The sequence below is a fragment of the Hetaerina americana genome, unplaced genomic scaffold (assembly GCF_022747635.1).
Source record: "Hetaerina americana unplaced genomic scaffold, ioHetAmer1.1.p SCAF_2, whole genome shotgun sequence".
Classification (NCBI taxonomy): domain Eukaryota; kingdom Metazoa; phylum Arthropoda; class Insecta; order Odonata; family Calopterygidae; genus Hetaerina; species Hetaerina americana.
The window spans coordinates 22,749,568-22,771,248 of record NW_027286763.1 but is presented as its reverse complement, the minus strand read 5'-3'; the positions used below and the strand labels follow the sequence as shown (position 1 = coordinate 22,771,248).

The following is a 21,681-nucleotide window of genomic DNA, read 5'->3' as shown; positions in this document are numbered from 1 at the left end:
CCTCCCCTTACCCTCGTGGCATACCCTGCCCCTCGTGACGGATCACCCACCATCCCTCCACTTCCATAACACAAAGTGATCAGTCTCTTCTCCCTTTCATCATGATTAGCCTCCAAAACTATGCTCTACAAGTTGTGTCTCAATTTTTTCTTTGTGCACCTATCTCAGCCTCTTCTATCAACAATCTGGTTGCATAAAATGTTGAGGACTTCAATAGTACTTATGTACAATGCCCTTGATAGCTTAGTGTTCTGCGAATAAGCATGACAAGTCAAAGATCTGTGATTTCATTAAATGAAGAACACAATGTATTTTTCCAACGTTCCAAACCACTTTCACTTTTCACTGTTCGGAAGATGAACTTCCACAAAGTTGAGCCGGAAACCATTAAATACATATTAGCAATTTGTTTACTGGTCAATGGAACTTTTTTTTTCTACTGAAACTCTGCATTCTTACACCTTCCCCACTGACCCTGTCTTCATCTTTCATGTGTATCTCTACCCCTGATTTGTCTAAGTTCCAATCCATGAATATGTTTTCACTGTTTGGCAGGATAAGTGTTTGAATTTGTATTGGGTTAATGTGGCTCATTTCTTTTTGTGTTCGTCCATTTCTCTGGTGGTGGGTGAAACAGCTCATGAGTGCCAACTCTTGGCCAAAGTATCGCAAATTGGTGGCATAATCCCCTGCCAATTTCAGCGGTCATCAAGCTTGTTGATAGCATTGAACCGACAAATCAAAGCTTATTGGTTCAAGTCCCGCTCGAGGAAACTTTTTCCCACTTGTGATCTGCACCCTTGTACCTTCTCCACTAGCCTTGCGTTTGTCTTTTATTTGCGTTTCTATCCCTTTCGCAAAAGGGTCAAGTCATGCATGATTCCTTAACAGTCTGAATCCAAACTGATTATTCCTAGGGACTCAATTGCCCTCTTATCAGTCCTTAACTGACGATCCTGGGTACCATTGCAATTGTGTGCAAAATCACACTTATTGTTCAGTAGTCTTCAAATATTCTGTAGCCCTTATGTTTTTAGGGATGGGAGCTCATACTGATCTGAGAAAATCTTTCAGCCAAATTTCACCCTCATAAATGGTAAGAATTAGTCCATACGAACTCTTCCTCACATGTCCTCCTAAACCTCTAAGAAATTCCACAGAACTGTTTTCATCCCCACACTCTAATTTGTTTTCAATTTACTTAGTTTCCTATTTATTTTGGCACCAAGTACGCTTGGACCTTAGCTACCTTCATCCAGATCATAATCTCTTTCTATGTCTAACCTAGATGGCCTAATATTTTCACCACGTAGATCCTCTAAACATCCTTTCCATCTTTCTTGAATTTTTTCCCAGTTCAATTCGCAATATAATTTTCCTGACTAATTTTTTATCCTTTGCCTTTGATTTTTCCTTCTTACTTCCTGGCAAGGCTTTCACTTTCCTGTACAAAGAACTAATTTCACTCTTCCTACCTTTGTATAACAATAAATAATCCAATTTTTTCTATATCTACACAAATTCATCAGCCATTCAAACTAAGTGCCAGCTTGTAATTCAAGACCTTAAAAGATGTATGTCATCACTGGAGCTTAGCCATTTGCCAGTACACTTACCCCTGGGAATATCAAGCACAGACGCAACTGTGCTCAATGTGCTTGCGACAGCTTCACCACATTTCCTCACAAGCACTTCACTCTCGTCTGCTTCATCATCATCACTCGCAGCTTTGGTACCTGAAACTGAAAATAATCATTCATTATCATTTATTTCCTGAAATGCAAAGCCATGTCAACATGATTACTGAGGAGGACAAGCCACATTACCATTCTTAAAACATGCATCACACACTCGCACTGGGGTTTTCCAACCCCACTTTGGAACAGGCATGACATTTTTTGAGCAATCAGCACAGACTCCTTCGCCACAGGATCGACAATGATGTTTGGTGTCCGACATATCAAACACCTTCTTGCACACACAGCATTCCTGGAAAATCAACAGAATCTCAATTTAGCAAATATTTCAAATTTATATACATGAATTCAACAGACAGTCTTTTTTATCACAAAAATAGTATCTACTAGAAAATGCGCTGCAAGTTTAAAATGCCTCTATGAAGCCATATCAATCTCTCTCTATGCAAAGGTACAATTACTACATGAAATACTCCATTATTTGCACCAGCAGATTTATTGCCAAGGCTTATTTAAAGGTTAGATAAAAAATATTTATTAATATCCCATAGTAGGTTTGTTAATGGTATCATAAAATAAAAATAAAGGTTGGTTAAGTGGTAAAGAACTGATTAAATAACAGTGTACCCAAGTAGCAGGCACAATCAGATTACTGAAATAAATTAAATAAAGCATCAAACCAATATAAAGCCATATTATAATCAGAGAAACCTAAAATTCAACACTACAGTAAATTCCTCTTCAGTTCCACATACTTCATTCCATTTAACATCTCTATCCTATTTCTGCCCCATCTACCTCACATTCTCCCCTCTATCAGTCTTCAACATTCCATTGCCAATCAGATTGCTATATATTCACCTTTCCTGCCTCTTTCTGATTTCTCCAAGTAATCCCCTCTCTATCCTCCCCATTCACCATGCCTAGTACTCCCTCATTTGTTTTCCTTTCTACTCACTTCACCTATTCCATCCTTTTCCACAACCACATTTCAAAAGCCTCCAATGTATGCCTATTATTCTGCTTCAATGATCATACAGAACCACACTCCATATCAAAGTTTTGACAAGCCTCTTCCTCTACATCCTTACTCAAAGTACCTATCATAGATTCCCTTCTCCTTGTAAAAGCTTCTTTACCTAATTCAATTCTTCTTCTTATGTACCTACTACTTTCACTATGTCAGAAATGTTTTCAACCTAAATGGTTCAACTGCTCCACCTACTCTACCATTTAACCTCCAATTTGAAAATTTAACTTAGCCTTTATGTTACTCAGAAATCATATAACCTTTGTTTTATTTAAATTTAATTACTTCCCATATCTATTGCACTGACTTTCTAGAGCACTCAGCAATACTTGCCACCCATTGTCTGAATGGCGATGGAAAGCTTGGTCATTCAAAAACTTGACTGATTTTATGAATTTCTCACAGACTCTCACTCCTCTTTTCACCAGTTTTTTCCAATCCTCAATTTTATCCACATATTTGTTCAAAAGTAGACGTGATGGACAGCCCTGTCTCACCCCTCTTCCTAACACTGCCCAGTGCAACTCCCCATCCCCAACTCACACCTAACAGTCTGAGATATGAGCAAGATATGGATAAACCAACTATTCTGCCAATCTACTCCTATTTTCTTCCATACATTCCTGAATTCTATCCAATTCCCTCTATCAATTGCTTTCTACAATCTACAAGACAGAAAGAAATATTCAGACCGTTGTCTCTCTCCGTCAGTGATCTCATTACTGCTATGGCATCGTGTGTGTCTCTCCCCTTTCCTGTATTCCCTGTACAGTGAACCAATTTCACTCTTTCCTCGTCACTCTTTCCATATCCTTGTGCCTTTTTTCACCCTATAAGTTTCCTGTTTCAGTTTATGATTCAACTATTTTTAATTCTTTGCACCTAACCTGTCCACATTCTTCCATCTCCTTCACTCGTCTATCATCCTAACTAACTCATCATAAATCCATGGCTACCTTGTCCTGTCCCTATGAACTGTTTCTATAGTTTCGTTCGTGGCTTTTACTATCCATTTTTTGATGTACACATATTTCTTTTCCATATCCCATCTCTCTCATCATGGTTCAGGGGTTATTTGGTGAAAGAGACTCCATAGTCTCAATGTCACCTCAAAATAAAGACAACTATCGATCTATCTATCTTTCCTCATTCAAGATTTTTTCTACATCCAGCTGATACTCCCTTTTTTTTCCATACCAGTTAATCCTATTCTATGTTCCATTTTCTCAACCTTCTTCCGTGTTATCCTCTTTGAATCTGAAACTGAATTTTTTAGTTCACTTTAAAATCAGTCCTCTATGAAGTTGAAGTACGAACTGTAGGTGATGTCATGATGGCATTTTTTCATGCTGAAAGGTCACTCATATGTAGCAATTACCAGATCAAAACCGTATTTAACTACACAACTCTGGAGCACTCACCTTTATTTCATTATTTGGTTTCCAATATTTTGGAGCAATTTGATCAGCAACCCAAGAAGAAACTATTCGTGTAGGAGGGGAACCAACACTGGCAACAGCTTCAGAAATAAAAGTGACTCCATCGAGGACCCTCTGAGCAGCATTCTGTGCTCCATGATTTGCCATGGGACTCTGGAAACATAATTCATAGAGCACAGTTCAGATAACTAAACCGAATCTTTGATATGTAGTAAAAGACTAGATTGCCACAGGAGAAAAGCTTTCCCTTCTATGAGAAGTTGGCAAATTCTGGAATGAAACAAGGACGTAGAAGGAAAAAGTAACACTCAATCATCAACATTAAATGAAGTTTCTAGATGAAAAATGGAATTCATGCAATTCACTTAATGGAATGGAATGCAATTTGCAAATTGTGCTGCATTGTTATGATTTATGGAGAAATTATTAATTGATAACTGATTTATACTGCTAAGTATTAATAGATGAACAACATAGTTAAATTTTATTCAGGTGGAATTATACATATTTTTCAAATTATTAGCAAAAAATATTTTTGCCATGTATTATCACAAACAAGCTATGGAATGATCATTAATTATTAATTACATCAATGATTCCTTTCCACAAATTATGCTACCCTAATTGGGATGCAATTTATACTGGTTCAGAAATCTGGTTCCTTTCAAAAACACACTAACAAGATTCCACCATGAATGACATTAATACCATTTAGAATGTGATTATACTGTTACCACAACAAACTTTCACCTCTCCAAGGAGGAGGTTGGTTTGAAGCTTGTTTGGGCCAGCATCAGCAATAAGAGAAAAGGCGCAGATGTTGCAATGGTGTACAGAGAGCCCAAGGTCAATCTCAGTCTCTTAGGAGGAATGTTTCAGATTATGGCCCTGGGCCTCCCTTATATGCAAACAACTAATATCAAAATTTAAGTCCTTTACAATTCAAAGGTTTATCATTAAAAACAACTCTGATACAACTTTAAATTAAATCAGTGTGAATGTCATGTTTTGTGATGCATGAAGTGGGTTTAGCAATTCATTAGGTTATGACACTAATGATGGCTTATGTGCAGTTGAACATGTGCATATTACCTTAAATGCTACAAAACACGGTGCTTTACAAATAATCATCTCCCATCTGAATCAAAACTCCATTTGATTTCAGAACCTCAATCATAAATTGGGGAAGTGGTGTACGGGGCAATGTCGCACCATTTCACTAAAAAATCGACAAAATATTAAGAATAAACAGTAGAAAGAAAACATACCCCTGGCCAAACATGTCTTATTTCTGTCCTAACAGCTGCATCTTCTGGATTCTTATTCCCGTACCAATACTGACGACTTCGGTAAATGACACCACAATGGGAGCACTCCAAGACATAGCTGGAATATAAATATGTGAAGGTATTTAATAATAAGTAGCTCTTTGGCAAACACAGGTAACATCATTCAAAGAACTGTGACAAATGCCCGGACAGTTACTAAAAGGAGTCACACAATGTTGTGCACACAAGTCTGAGAATTTCACAATGTAAAAACCATTTGCCTAAACCAGGATTCGAACCCAAATCCTTCAATGTCCAGCCAAGTGCTTTAGGCAGCTAAGCTACTGAAGCATCCTCCTACATTGTGGATTCATAAGGCCTTTTAAGGAACAAGATTTTGTGCAGGATAACATCATAAAAACTCTTTCAACTTTTATGGAGTAAAATTACAGTCCACCCAATTCAGATTACACAAAAAGCTGGGCAAGGGCAAGCCATGATCATAGAGACATATTCAAGTTCTCACCAGTGTAGTACATGCACATTTTGGGAGGAACATCACAAGCTCCTTCAGTGAAGGGGTAATGAGTGGGTGCAAATCCACACCTGAGAAGGAGGTCATAGTGTGGCAGAAATACTGCTTGGTCTCCAGTATATTAGGATAAATGACCATGAGGGGCACACAGCAGAGAGAAATTGACCAAAGGAACAGAGAGAAATTGACCAAAGGAACTCCACATATTAGACACTTAAAAACAAGGACAAAATAGTTTTATTAAAAGATGATATGAAAAACAGAGGGAGGAATATTTTGAAGAACTCTTGAACATTGAAAACCTTAAGGAACTTACCCTTGAAATAGAGCCAAATACATGAGTATTTAGTGAATGTACAGCAAATTAATTCACAAAAGCAGTAACATACATGAAAAGAAGGAAATCACTCAGATAGGATACCTCCTACAACCATCTGTTAGAACAAGGGATTAACAAAATTGTGTAAAAAGAAATGATGAAAGTATTTTGCTAAAAAACTGGAGGAAAATCATCTTGATTCCTATTTTCAAGCAAAAAGGATATACAAAAATGTAACAAGTATAAAGTACACGTACAAGTATAGAGCAATCAAGGTCACACATAGTGACACTCATGACATGTGTCAGGGGAAGAGATCATGAGTAATACTCAAATAGGAGTAAACAGAAAACCAAATTGGCATCATGTCCAATTGAAGTCCTACGGATGTAAAGCAAATATCCTTAGAATACTAATGGAAAAATGCAGGATTGAAATATTTGCATTTAGCATACATATGCTAAGAGAAGACTTATGCCAGCAAACATAGATAAGTGCCATGGTGGATCCTTACATTACAATAATATGGTTAAGGGCAGGTTCAAGAACGTAACAAGTATTGTGAGAATGTCAGTATGAGAAATTTAGGGTTTCCTAGCAAGAGTCTAGCTACCCCCAAAGGACAGTTTAAGGTCCACATCACTTTATATCGGTGGTTCATACTATCACAGGATATGTATTCGATGAGGCTCCATGCACAATTTTGTCCGCTGATAATGTCAAATAACTTCAAGTCGGTGCAAAAGAGGCATAAACCTAAATCTAATCATGGCACCAAAGACTCAGTAGACCTAATTTTTTCACAGCTTAAAAATGTTGGTGAAACACTAGGAGCAATGAGAAAAGACCATGAGATTGAGTAAGATGGACTGCAAAGATGAATGAGAGAAGCCGATCCCAGCAAGTGAAAAAGGCTAGGGAGGGTAGAGGAAAAAACTTTGCACTTCCACATAAGGATATTACTTCACACCACCATGGTTTTGACGCTGTGCATCATCATCAGGTTTCTCGGAATCAACACCAGATGTCAGCGCTACCACAACGAGTTATCTGCGTAGTAATGGGTAATCCATTATGAGTAAGCACGCAATGCATCAGTGTTCTGGGAAGAGATCTGTGGTGGGGACGCCTCTCTTTTGCTGTTACAATGTAGTGATTTGTGAAGATGGAAAAAATTGAGATTCGAGCAGTGATTAAATACTTCGTAAAGAAAGGTATGAAAGCTAAGGAAATTCATACAGACTTTCTGAACATGATATATTACAGCTATTAAAGACATGTTTCCAAATTACAGAGATTTCCTACCACCTTTAATTAATGTCACTGAAAAGCCTCATTATATGACACTACATTTAAATGCATTTATTGTGTAATTTTAAATTCATAACCTGATCACAGTTAAATCAAAACGATCATTCATTTAAGTAGACAGGACTAAAACATTAATACTAACCCAGACCAGGCATACATGGCAAGGCCATACCAGGAAGTGTCGGAGGATGAAGATGTTTTAGGAACGACCACTACTTCCCTTCCATTGCTGTGGCAACTTTTACAAATATATACACAATTTTCATACTGATGCTGGTAACTGAAATAGAAATAATACAAAAAATAAATTAATTTCTTCAAAATTGTGCAGTCACACAATTAACATACCACTTAGAAAAATGAATAAATGCAATTATCCAAATATACATAAAAACTAATTACAGAACTAAGGACCCACCATCCCACTGCCTCACCTACTTGCTCTAACTCCCACTCACGCACATCCACTGACTTGCCTCACCTAATACATCCCAAATGTATGACGATTATTATTTTACTGTTGTTTTCTACTTTTTCCATTTATTCAATCGAAAGCTTAGCTCGACAAAGAAATTACGACAGAAGTCATTAACAATTTTCAAAGCAATATAATGCTTAAAAATGCATTACAAGGGACACAAATATCAATTACATGGAAAAACCATTTCACCATGTTGGACCGGCTCGTGATGTCACAAGGCAGTGGAGCAGCATAGCAAAACCAACCACAGTAAGCTCTTGATTATCTGTGTGCAGATCATCAATCTAGCAGATTACATGAGCTTTTCTCTCCCTAACAACTCAAATTAAAATTACTATCGTAAAGATGATTAAATGCTTTGAAATTTCTAAACTCTCTTTTATAAATACAATTTTAAAATATTTGAGCTTACATAAGAGTTTTTAATTTCACAAAATAAAAAGTTGCCATCACTATTTAATATTTTTACTTCAAACATTTTTATACCATCCGTACTGTCCCATTATCGTGTCCCTTGCATTCATTAGGCCTGAGAATACCATAATCTCCTTACAGGCAAAGAAATACATAGTTTTACCAAGCAACAAATAAGTCACTCAGTAACTACACCGAATTATTATTATCAGAATCAAAGAACAAATATGAATATGGATTAGCAATTCTTTTTTAAAATTTGCCCTTGGCCAGCCATTTGTTTGTTCTTGACTACGTGATTGGTTTAGCTGAGGAAAATGCATTCTGCTTTTAACTTGATGAAAGTTCTGTCTCCTTGTAAAACCTTAATTCCACCCTCATAAAAATTATTGTAAAATCAATGCTACCAATACGAGTACAAAAATAGAAGCCACCCACCACTGACCAAACCCTCCAATGACGATTTCTACCTCTCCTTCACTGAACTCAGTAAGGGCAAAATTTAGCCTCCCAAACTTAGCCTCTAATTGGTGCACCTCCTGCAAAACACACTACACTGAACACCACAATGCCTCCTGCTCTGAATAAATTCCAATGACGAACCCAAAATGCCTCCACTCAAACTATGCCCATGAAATTTCCATCAAGCAGCTTCTCCATAAATTGTCAGACCACAGTTTCTTCAACATAATGAAAACATCCAACTGTCTCTCCACTCCAGAACTAGCAGAAATTCAAAAGTTATAGTCTGACCCTAGTTTCACTATTTCTCCTGAGAATAAACGCTCCTGTGTTGCGGAATGTACATGAACACATATCTGACTATGACGCAGAGGCAATCCATCAGCTGAATGATAATTTATTTTATCCAAGTTATCTGGGGTTTCGACACACAACACCACACACGCCTACACTTTCCACTACTCTTGTGTACTGTTGATTACCGACGACTTGTAGTGACTCCAGATGATATATTTGAGCCCCAAAGTGTAAAAAGAACCCTTTTAAATACAAAATAAACTTATTTCAATACAATATAGATCCAATTTTGTCAATTGTAATTCATCAAAGCCTTCAAACAAGAAAATGTTTAAATTTGTCTTACTGTCCCATTCATTTTTATCTATTTCCATTATTAATAAAACTCTTAGATGTAATATTAACATCATAATTATGACTTTTCCCTGCAAAAAATATTGTCCCTCCAGCTGCATGCTTATTGCAGTACAGGGGTAAAAGCAAACAATCGTAGCACTACCATTTAGACAGCACTTGTGGGGCTGGTGGTGAATTTCAGAACCCACCCAAAATATTACTATCAATGATAATGGTCAATAATATTGATACATTGAAACAAAAATAAATATAGATTATTTACAATTTGATAAATACCGTTGAATTATATTTTCTTAGTCCTAATTAACTTCAGAACAAGCTTTTAACCAAATTTTATAAGAAATATACATAATTTAATCACTGGAATTAAATTATCAACACTCAAAAATTACGAAAAAAATATTGTAGATACATACCTGAGATATGCAAAAAAAGGAAATTTTAAGTAAAAATTTGGGACTACACCAATTCTTGTGATGAAACTATATGCAAGTATTTATGGTAATTGTCACCATCTGCATTTGAAATATATGCACATGTACATTTTTTTATTTTGCTATAATACTTAAGAATATTACAACTGGTGTGGTTTACATTGCAACCAATTTAGTAAGTGTAACCTGAATTTGAATACATTTTAATGATGCTTCCATGGATGGAGTTAATCAGCTGTTCAGCCATGAGAGCATTTGTTTGAATTTTTCATCATGTATCACTACGACGTAAATGAATGATTTTGAATGTTCAATCGTGTCAGGTAATCATAAAGGGGCACTTTACTTTCTTCCTTACAAATTCCCAGAATATCAATTTGCCATTTTGTAAATTAGGGAACAAAATGATTAAGGGGCCAGTCTTCTGATATCCATGATAAAAACATTTGTTGAATTCTTTAAGGGTAAAAAGAGTTAATTTTTTATCCTTCTCAGATTTTAAGGTTTTTGATGTTATCCTATGGCAATGTTCTGAAAGTGTGGCTATGATCAGCATTAGCGCAGTATAAAAACCCTTTCTACCAATTTTTCATTCGGGAACCTTTGAGTTGATTCATAAAGATAGCATGTTTTCTACCAAAGCTCTTCAGTGCAGGCCCATATCATCTGTATTATAGATCAGAGATTACTGTGAATCAGATTGAGTCATTAGTTCTTACAAATGTTCTACAGGTGTTTCACTATTATGATAGCACTTGAGATGCAGCTTTATTGTAAATACTATGCCTCCTCTTAAATAGCCATAGCCAACCAATACTTGCAGTGAAGTTCTCCATATTCAAGTACATGGCAAGTTTTTATGCTTAGTCTTGTATTCCAGTGCCACACATTTCTACTTCACATGATTGCTTATGCATGTGCCACCTGTGGACATGTGAACCTCTTCCTATTGTTCACCTTCTGTAAGAGCAAATAAATGAGCCTTAGGCTTCTTTAAGAGTTCGGATAGTGTGTCAAGTAATAGTAAACTCACAACAGAAACCTCTGAATCCAATTTCTCAAGAAACTTTACCATGCCTGATGCTCAAAGTTACATTTTTTCAAAAAAGTTTGTTGTCTCCAGCATAACTTTATAGAATTTGCATTACATATTGAAATTAAATGAAATTATTGACTTTGTCATTCCACATACTTTATTTAAAAACACGACCCAGGTTTCAATGTTGAGCGTCACCTGATGATGACGCTCAACATCGAAACCTGGGTCGTGTTTTTAAATAAAGTATGTGGAATGACAAAGTCAATAATTTTATTTTATTTCAATATTACATTTTTGCCTTTACTGTCACTCTACTTTGGTGCTATAGTCTAACCTGGATTTAGTGTTAATTGGTCCACCAAGGCCTATTCCTCTAAGGATATTGATTAACTATAACTTTGAATAAGTGAATAAGGAATGTAACTAATTGTGAATGTTAATATAATAAGGGAAAAAAGGATATAATTTTTCAAAAATAAAAATTCAACAATGCCCATTTTTTCTGATTTAACTGTAGACCACACACATGGCACTGAGGAATAATATCCCCAATTGCACCAGAGAGAGAAAGAGAGACTCACAGTCTGCACTTTCTCGAACATCTAGGTGGACGGCTCTGTTATCATTGGAGAATAATTTGATATTCCAGGAATGATGATAATTGATACCATTGATGAAAATAAGGATCAATATGGGAACATTGTGGACAAAAAAGGGTGGTGTCATTAACTGAGAGGACATTCACTTGATGGTGCCACCCCTACAAAACATTGTAGCAACATCATCCATATACCTGCAAAGGATATCCAATAAATGTGGTTGTCCATCTCGTAGATGCCCCATACTTCCTTGACACCTACAACCACATGACAGGCACTTTGCTGGACAAGTGAAGTATTCATCGGAAAAGAACATAGGAGCAGAGTTCTCTATTTCTCCATTGAATTTCTCATTTAGAACCTACAATGGAACAAAATGACCATTTATGAATCTACTCGAAGCTTGCAAATGACCACCTGACAGCACTCATGAACTTAACTGCCAAAGGCTTTCTTTGCCATTGGGTATTAATTGATGTTTTAAATGCCAGTAATGCAGCAGGCAGACCATTAAAAGATACCTAATCACAGAGGAGAGATGTATATTCAATGGTCTCATTCAATCCATTAATATGGCAAAATCTAGAAAATTTTCCATAGCAAAACAAATAAAGAATGCTTTGAAATATATACAATTTTTGGCATAAATGTGATTTCCAGCAAAATAAGAACATGGTTTCTGGGTGTTATATTATTGAGCTATACATATGAAGTGCTCTTTTCTGATGGGAAGTAACTGTACAGTAATGTACAGCAATAGTTTTAATGCAAAAGAAAGAGTGAATAAGATTGTAATTGGAAAGGCAACCATGAAAGTCTCTTCAGCAACACATGGAAAGAGCATGAAGTACTTGATAGATCATAAAATCAATTTCATATTTTGAAAATAATTATTGAACTAATAATAATAAACAAGCTTAACACGAATAAACTAAAATAGAGTTGTTGCCTACAAATAAAGGAAAAAATCAAGAAAATTGTTCACATGTATGCATTTTAAATAATGAGGTAGCCTTGAACTCTGAAAAGGACAGAATCGCAGGTAAATTATGGAAACATAACAACCTCCTGGATATGAATTCAAGTCTTAACAAAATACAAAATAGTTTTCACAGCCTCCTCTCTTGTGTATAGAAACAATATATTTAATTACTAGTTTTTTAGATCATAACGTTTATAAAGGGAGACTCTCTATTTGACATCTATGACCCAGACAGGACATGTCAACATTATATTAAAAAAAAGATTTCCAGCTGTTACCTAATTAAGTGAGCAATCTTTTTACAGTTATATCAATAGCATCTAATGCTGACCTTGTGAATGATAGATAACTTAGGGCATTTGTAATTTTAAATCCCTTTCTTCTATTTACATGATAATACCAAGTACATATCCACATGAAAAAGGCTACATGAATAGTAATGCCGCAACTTTGATTCGGAATTCAGATTGTTTTATTCCATGATAGAAGAAAATATGCAAGATGATTCATCATCCTAAACAATGTACATTTGATTTACTTTGAATAAACCTAATGCACAACTGATTTATTTTGGCATGGAATACATTAAGGTACTTCACATTTATATAAACAGGAGAAATTTTATCATGTAATGACTGCTTGGTATTATGAGTAAAACTCTGGAATGAATTATGCTCGTTTCGTGAGGTTCCACTGCCTGCATTTCATTTTGATAAATGCATATAGTTACTACATGAGAGAATTACTTATATTTAAAAACACAAGAAAATACTTATCTGATTGATTTTTATTTGTTAATAAACCATTTGAGTGGAATATTTTCAATCCTGTGGCTGGTTTGACATGCAAGATGTATAAATGGGACAGATTTGCCTCACAAATGCAATTGCTCTGCCAAATACCATTTGAAGCGGGGCTTCAATAAAATACACTACGCGCAGTAATTCACCAATTAAAAGTTAATTTCGTAGTTTACTCTAAAGTGCATCATCTAATGAGAAGAATATATTTAATAAAAGCTACCTCATTTAAAACACTGATTTCAGTGAATGCCTTGAATTGGGCCCTCCTACTCAACATAAGAATCCAATTAGATGAACTTGCCTTCAGAGTGTGGTATACAACTTGTGGTTGTCGTGGAGATCGAACAGAAGAATTTCGGAGCGCTTCATGCACAGCTGAGCGCAGGGGAGAGAAGTCAGTTGGCAGTGAAACAGTTTGAACTCCCAGATAACTTAATGAGCTGAATGCCTCAAGATTCATTTTCAATTGACTGAACCTCCTCCTTATAACATCTTCTGGGCTTTCAGTAGATGCTAAAATTAAAAAAATGTAATCTCATTTGACAAATACAAAGTTTTTCAAAGCACAAAAATCCAAGCTTAAATGCTACATACTAGATTTCAATGGTGATGTGTGACTGGTTTCATGGAATATTATTACAGCTGGGCCAAGTGCTGAAAGTGGTCCCCCAAAGTCAGCTTTTGATCCAATCACCTGCAGGGCTGACTGAAAATGCTGAGAGTACGCTCGAGAAGCTTCTCCAAGGAACGTGAACAGGTCATTATGAAGTCTTTCTGCTCTTGTACGATATATAACTAGGTCCGAAACTGCCAAAACCTAGAACATTATTTTACAGATTAGTAAAAAATACAAAATAAATGATACCGGTTGCATTTGAGAATAAGTAAATTCAAGTGCAAGCGTCAACATGCTCTTCAACTTGAACAATCAACTAAAATCCTTGAAAAACAAAGAAAATATGTGACTGGAGCTGCAACAGTCAATTTAGGGGAATCATCTGCGCATTTGCATTCACAAAGGTCATTAAAGCCCTTGCATATCCATCAGTGTAAACAGAGGACACCAGGAATTCAACTACACTTGGCTAGATCCTTTCTGGACACTCAGCATCACACGGTTGGAAAAAGGGACACAGGAAAACAGGCGTTTGAGGCCTGATATCAAGGTGAATATTCTATATATCTTGCATTAGTAAAATACTTTACTCCAGTTGATGAGAAAATGTAATTCAATGAAAATAAATCAATAAAATTGTATGCAACTATAAATAGGAAATTGCAATAAGAAAGATGCTCAAAGAGCTAGAAATATCAGCTGACATGTTAGCTATGATGTTAAAATAGTTATTTTATGAGTTATGATTTGATCCATTTAGCAAGTCATAAAATTTAGAATTTTACAAATACATACCTCAAGAAATAGCAACTTCAACCATAGTACATATTAGATCATTCCTAGTTATTCTGTATTTTGACACCACTATTACAATTCAGTAAAGAATTTTACATTATGATAATACCCCTGTCCAAACTTAACTCAATCCCTTCTTGAAACTCTCAACTTGAAGAAGCCAATGAAAATGTTACTCGACAGAATAACTGAGACTTTCAACTACTATTGGTAATAATTATTTTACAGCCCTGTCTTATCCCCTTCTACTTCCAAAAACCAAGTCCTAACTTGTATGAAAAACAACATAAATATATTTCCAGGTTTTTACCTAAATATGCTCTAACTCTCAGAGTTTTCCAAATCACTGGACAACTTGAATTAGTTTTTACTCATAAGTATCAAAAACACATGATCTCTTAACTTAATTTTTGGGACTCTTATGGAGGGGAAAGAATTTCATGTAACACTCATACTTCCAAAAAGAATTTTCCTACCCTCGTGGAATATACATAACTCACTATTTACTGTCCATCGTAAATATAATTACCTATATATTCACAACATTTTTGTTTTTGAATTTAAATTAATAGCTGGTGATGGATGGGGGACCTTCAATACGGCACTTAGACCTTGAGGTCCATTGGGCCAAAACATACTTTGCTTGCCTACCACACACAGACAGGTGACTAGGCCACCGTGATGAAGGTATGGAAATGTCACACCCAGCCAGACCCAATGTTGTTTAACTTCAGAGATCTAATAGGAACCAGTGTTCCTCAAATTACTGCCATCAATAAAATTCAGACCAGTAGGTTATGCATTCTTCATCATAACAGGCCATCTGCTGTGGTTAGCAGGCCATGGATGCCTCTTACCCGCCATATTTTCCTTTCCTGTGCCCTCCTCTTCATTTCTGCATACCCATCACCCTCTTCCACATCATTGTCATTTTGACCCTCCACTGTTCTCTCTCGTCTGGCCCTGCCTTTCAGCACCTCCTTCAAGATGCAGTCCCTTCATAGAACATGTCCCAGCCAGTTTTTTCTTTTGATTGTTTTCAGCAATCTTCTTCCTTCTCTGGCTATCCTCAACATCACCTCATTCTTCACTTAAGGTCTGTCCACTTTATGTTCAGCATTCTCCTCAACACCCACATCTCAAATGTCTCCAGCCTTTCCTGGTCCCTTCTCAATGCAGTCCAAATTTCACATCCATATTACACAACATCCCACACATAACACCTAACTAGTCTCTTTCCCAATGCAATATCCATTCTGCTACATAAAACTCTTCTTTGCTCGTTGAATGCTTCCCTGACCATCGCCCTTCTTATTTTAATTCACTCCAGCTTTTCGGTACCTCCCTACCCAGATATTTGTTCCTCCTCACCAGTTCCAGCCTTCTTCCTCCCATCTCAATATTTATTTTCTCATCTCCACCAACATTCATTACTTTGTTCTTGTCTATTTATCATCGAGCTATACTCATCTTTCATACCATTAAGGTGTTGTATTATCCCAAATGTTCTTCTTTCTCAGCCAAAAGGATCACGTCATTATCAATATTGATGCACACATCCTTTTTCCATCAGCGGACACTCCTGTATCTTCTCTCCAGCCCATCCTAACCATGACTTCCACATAAAGATAAACGAGGGAGGGGGGGAGACAACACCCCTGTTTGACTCCCCTCCCAATATCAAACCAACCTGTCTTCTTTTCATCAATTCTAATACACACCTCCGGGTATTGAGTACAAATTTCCTATCCCCAATTTTGCAACCATATGCCTGTTTTCTTTGATAATTTGCAGGATGGGCCTTATTCATTCAAATTGATGGTTAAAAGTAGGTGTTAGAGATGCAACCAAATATAAACCACCTATATACACAATATGGAGACCCTCATGTTTGTAATTATTTTTAAGAGCCAAATTTTCAAAATTCAACCCAATCTAAATTTATAAAATATACATGCATTAATCTGCTAACTAAATAAATATGAAATTATTTTTAATTAAAAGAAGTGATATATCATTATCAAGATGAAAATTCTTACAAGAAATAGTGCCATCACATTTCATTGATCTTTAGGTAAAAACATGCACAATTCTTTCTCACTTTACTACTGACTAAGACTGAGTTTTTACTCATGACACTAAAACTGTATCTCATTATGCACAGTACGAATTTTTCCACTCCTGCCCTTATAAATGGTTTATGGCCCTGGGGAAATGCCTTGGATGGAAAATTGTCGTTTTTACTCAAGAAAAACTCAGAGTTTAGTCCAGCACAAGCTGCCTCAAACATTTCCAGCCACTCCTTGTTGATCCAAACACTATGAAATTGTACGGTCCGTATACATTTTAGACTTGGTTAAATGCAGAGGACACAATGGTAAATCATAAAAGAGCTGTCAACTAAGGTTATAACGATATTCTAGAATTCAAATGTTTTTAAGATTCAGAGAAAGCGGTCAGAGGAATCTCTACACAGCAAGTGACTCGTCAAGTCATATGAAAACAAGGTACGTGAGTGGGAGGTTTAAATGACGAACCATCCTCCTCAGCATTGTGAGGAATGATAAAGCAGTGAGCTCTGGCTCAAAGGCAGCAGAAATTCATCTGTGGGTTCAATAAGCTTGTACATTCTAATGACTATCTGCCATAACAGGATTTTAATTGTGATAAAATGGGCCTGCGATGGAAAAAGATGCCCAAGTGATTCTACATATCAGCAGAGGAGTACACATTGTCCAGCCACATGCCAATTAAAGACCATCCCATGCTGGCAGCATTGGCAAAAACAAATATCTCGAGACAGCTTTCAAATAAAACAGAATTAGGAATGTATCATAAATAATAAACTAATTATTTCTAATCTTTTTGTTTTCTGCAAACTGAATTTGCATTCACGTTTGGTTAATTCCTCAATAGAAGAAAAGATGAAGATGATTCATGATCTTAGGCAATGAAAATATAATTTTCCTTGAATAATCCTTGCATAATATTTATTTTTTTGACATGGAATGCATTATCATATTTTACAATATGTAATATTACTTAATGAATTTTTTGCTTAACAAGTACTATTCCAGAATGAATTATACTCATTAAGCAAGGATCCGCTGTATTTATCTTGAGTTCATACACATTCACTTTTTATGTCATCTACTATAGATTACTTGGCTCTTCAAAATATACATACACGCATATATTTATACATACATATATCATTAAGTAATCCACCTGTTAGGGAGGCCATGGTAGTCCAGAGGTGGAGTGCTGGACTACTGACCAGAGGGCCCAGGTATAAGTCCCAGGCAAGCCTCTCTGGGCACCCTTAGTTCCACCCACGCTTTGTGATTTTTCATATTCCAGGTTTTCCTGGGAAACCATAGCTGGCTAAGGGAAAGCAGCTGGCCCCCCTACCCTGATGTGTGAATTTTACATGCCATCGGGCTTAGTACTGGGTGAACTCTATCACCACTTGCCAAACCGAGCTTAGGGTTAATTACTGTGTTTTTTAATTTACCCATTAAGGTAGGTTTTGGATGGATACAACTACCAAATAAATATTTTATTTCTCCTAACAAAACACAACTTAAAACCCTACTCTACAAGTCACTCTTCAATTCCTCATAATTCCTTCCACCCTTCATCCCATCCAATATCCCCATCCTAGTCCTGCCCCTTCCTTGTTTCCCTGACATTCCCCCTACATCAGAGTCTTCAAAATCCCACTGCCGATCATATATGCCCTTCATCCATTTTTCCTACCTCCTTATGATTTCTCAAAATAATCCCCTCTCCTACCCTACCATACCACCTGCACATTACTAATGTGGAAGAAGGAGGCCATTGAATTAGAGTGAGGATGACAGGTAGGAAGAATTGCAGTCTTGCCATTGGACCACTCTTAATGCTATGTCAGTATCTGCTTAGCAAGTAAATTTACGAATAGTGACTTAGGAAGTCACATGATTTAATGTTCCACAAATGAAAAAGTACTTATTTAAAACTTTCATCAATGAGATATCAAAATAAACAAGTCAGAGTAATCAGCCTAGAGGTACTTCTGATTTCACCTCGTGCTTATAAGCTTTATGGCCCCTGAAATCCACACATTGGAATGATGTCCTCTGCACATGCAGGTGTAGGGCATTTTCCAGGCATGACACTTCGCCAACATCAACAATATCACCTGAATTCATTTCATCTCATTATAGGAACATTAAAAAAAACCTTTTAACTGTTTATTATGCTATAATTCATACTGTTTTGGAAGAGCTCGGTACATATCTGTGCCTATTTTAATTAAATGCATTAAAAGAATTATGGGAAATGAGAGTCAGTTTAACCGTGTCATCCACTAATGTGCACACTTAAGTAGGAATTTCAGGACATAAATCATTTGGCTTGACCCACTATTTCCCACAGTCCTTGATATTTGTCAAATGTGAAGACTTTTGTGTGTTTAAAGCTAGAGCCTCATGGAATTTGCCACAAAACGCAAGCCAACGATTACTTTAAACCAGTGTGTGTATGGGAATTCATCAGAATATCTTGTTCCTCTAAAACATTCTTCGCAGCGTAAAAGGGTACCTAAGTAGCTGGACCCACTAAAGTATTCTGTTAGGTGTCCAAGGATGAGGTCAAGGTAAATGAATTAAATTCCATGAAATATACTTGAAATGTATTAATTATTCTTCTCTGAATACATTCCCTTTGGTGATTAAAATTTTCTAAGGTTTTGTATCAGTTGTTCCATTAAATCCTTTGGCATTCATTACTTTAATACCAACACTCGTCCATTATTGCAAAATTTCAATCAATTCACGACTGACTAGTTATGTATTAACCCTAAAGGCTTCACTTTGTGGAAACCATTAACTGCACTGTAATGAAACCAATGTACCTTCACATGGATATAATATTTTCCAACCATAATTTCTGTGTTTTAGTCTTTGTCAAAGGCTCAACCATTGAAAATAATGCCAACATATTGAAACCATGTTTGGATAATAATATATATGTGAGGGAAAATACCAAGTTTCTATATGCTGGTATAGGTAACATGATGCGTTAATCAATTAGATTTGTTAATCTGTTTCATTTACGAACATTTTTAAATTAGCATTCTTTTTCTTTGTAGAACAAGGTGAAAAATTACTTGGGAGAAACTGGAAATAATTACAAAGTAATTTATTCCCACTGTAATTTAATTACATCATGAACAATTTTGTGACTTAATGATGAACTCCTCGTGTTATCAACTATTAAATGATTTCACACATTAACTATTTTGTAGTGTTTGAATGATGTTGATATTTTTTTGTAGATTGACCTATATATTTTTTTGCATTCTGTAGGGTATTTTGCAAATTCTCCTATGCATCATTGTGAATATATTTTTCAACGTGTATTCCTTATGTTTCTCATATGATTGGAATAACTTTTCCTCCAGTAAGTAATAAAAAAACAAGTTTCTAGGGAAAAAGTACCACTAAAGGTGAAATTATAATTATTTTACAATGAGCAGCTGAAGCTGAGCTTTCGGCACTCTTGCCTCATTGATATGTAAGTTTGAATCCACCTCGCTACAAGCGCATCTTGTGCCGATTAGTAAGCTTGATTTCTGCTTTCCAAAACCTTATGACCTTTTTAGGTCATACAACACACAGATTATTGGATAACTAAACCTTAATCATACACGTTTTTCCAGAATAATAAGTGTGCAAACATCAAATAACTTTCAACATGACACACCATGAAATTATTATTAGTATTTTTCTATTAAAAGTAGGTTTTGGATTGATACAGACTATAAGACGGTAAACATGGAATTATAAATGACACCAATGGAGGAATTGAATTTTAAAATTAACGTGTAAGTCTCGCTGAAAAACTAAGTGGTAACACAAGCAAACTGAAGAGGAAGAAACAACACGATATTCACCTTCAAAAGAAGTCTGGTTCGACGATTTTCATGGCAAGTGGAACCAAGAAGACCCTCGGTATCAAGTACGATCACTTTAAGCTGAGGGTCAAAAGCCGCCCAAACGCCAATCGTGCAAGAATCTTGGGCTGATGAAGTACTGAAAACCCCTTCTCCACCAAAGAACGTTTGATTTAGCGTGTGAGATTTACCATCGCCAGTGTTTCCAAAAATTGATACAACTTTAACCCTCGTAGAAGAATCACATCCCAGTCGAGAAATAAATGTTTCCTCAGGTGACACCTGTAAAAAAGGTCGTATTAATGATACACATCTATCTGGTTGTATCGTCAAATGCTAATTCATAGTTTAACTAATGCAAGATTTCTTAATCAAAGATGACAAGCATTCACGTTTACCTTTAATATTTCATTTTCATCGAGGAGAAGGAAACTAGAGCCGCTAGGTTCTTCCAAGTTCGTTTCAGGGGCAAAAGTGACAATTTTGGAGCTCAAAGTCACATCTGGTAGACTTTGTTGTTTGCCATACGTTCTCTCGGCATACGCATTTGCACATCCATTACTCTGTAAGGCGATGCTATTAATTGATTCCATGAAAGGCGAATTATCTTCCTTTCCGTATTGAGAACGTTTTACCCAGCTGTTAATGGTACTGCTGGAACTGCAAGGGTCCCAAATTGAACACAAGGGATCCATTTAACGGGATCTCCATGAAATAACTCTAAAAACTATTAAAATAAACTCTGCATTGTTAACAAAAAATTCCGATGAATGTCTCGCAGTGGTCACCGAATAACATAGACATCAAGCCTCAATTCAACATCGTCATATCCCGTGGTACCAATGATATCAACAAACAGCAGCCG

General features: G+C 36.1%; 1 protein-coding gene across 1 annotated transcript in view; it reads right to left on the bottom strand.

The window, feature by feature from the left end:
* The window catches only part of LOC139688422 (zinc finger FYVE domain-containing protein 1-like), a 33,149-nt gene extending 11,468 nt beyond the window's left edge, over window positions 1–21,681 (bottom strand). Inside the window, exons 1-10 of the mRNA XM_071585993.1 lie at window positions 21,215–21,681; window positions 20,817–21,098; window positions 14,062–14,284; window positions 13,769–13,980; window positions 11,877–12,043; window positions 7,742–7,879; window positions 5,435–5,552; window positions 4,149–4,319; window positions 1,827–1,989; window positions 1,617–1,742 (exon numbers count right to left, since the gene is read on the bottom strand). Coding sequence (XP_071442094.1) covers window positions 1,617–1,742; window positions 1,827–1,989; window positions 4,149–4,319; window positions 5,435–5,552; window positions 7,742–7,879; window positions 11,877–12,043; window positions 13,769–13,980; window positions 14,062–14,284; window positions 20,817–21,098; window positions 21,215–21,511 — 1,897 coding nt within the window. The 5' untranslated portion in view covers window positions 21,512–21,681. The remainder of the gene's footprint in view (window positions 1–1,616; window positions 1,743–1,826; window positions 1,990–4,148; window positions 4,320–5,434; window positions 5,553–7,741; window positions 7,880–11,876; window positions 12,044–13,768; window positions 13,981–14,061; window positions 14,285–20,816; window positions 21,099–21,214) is intronic.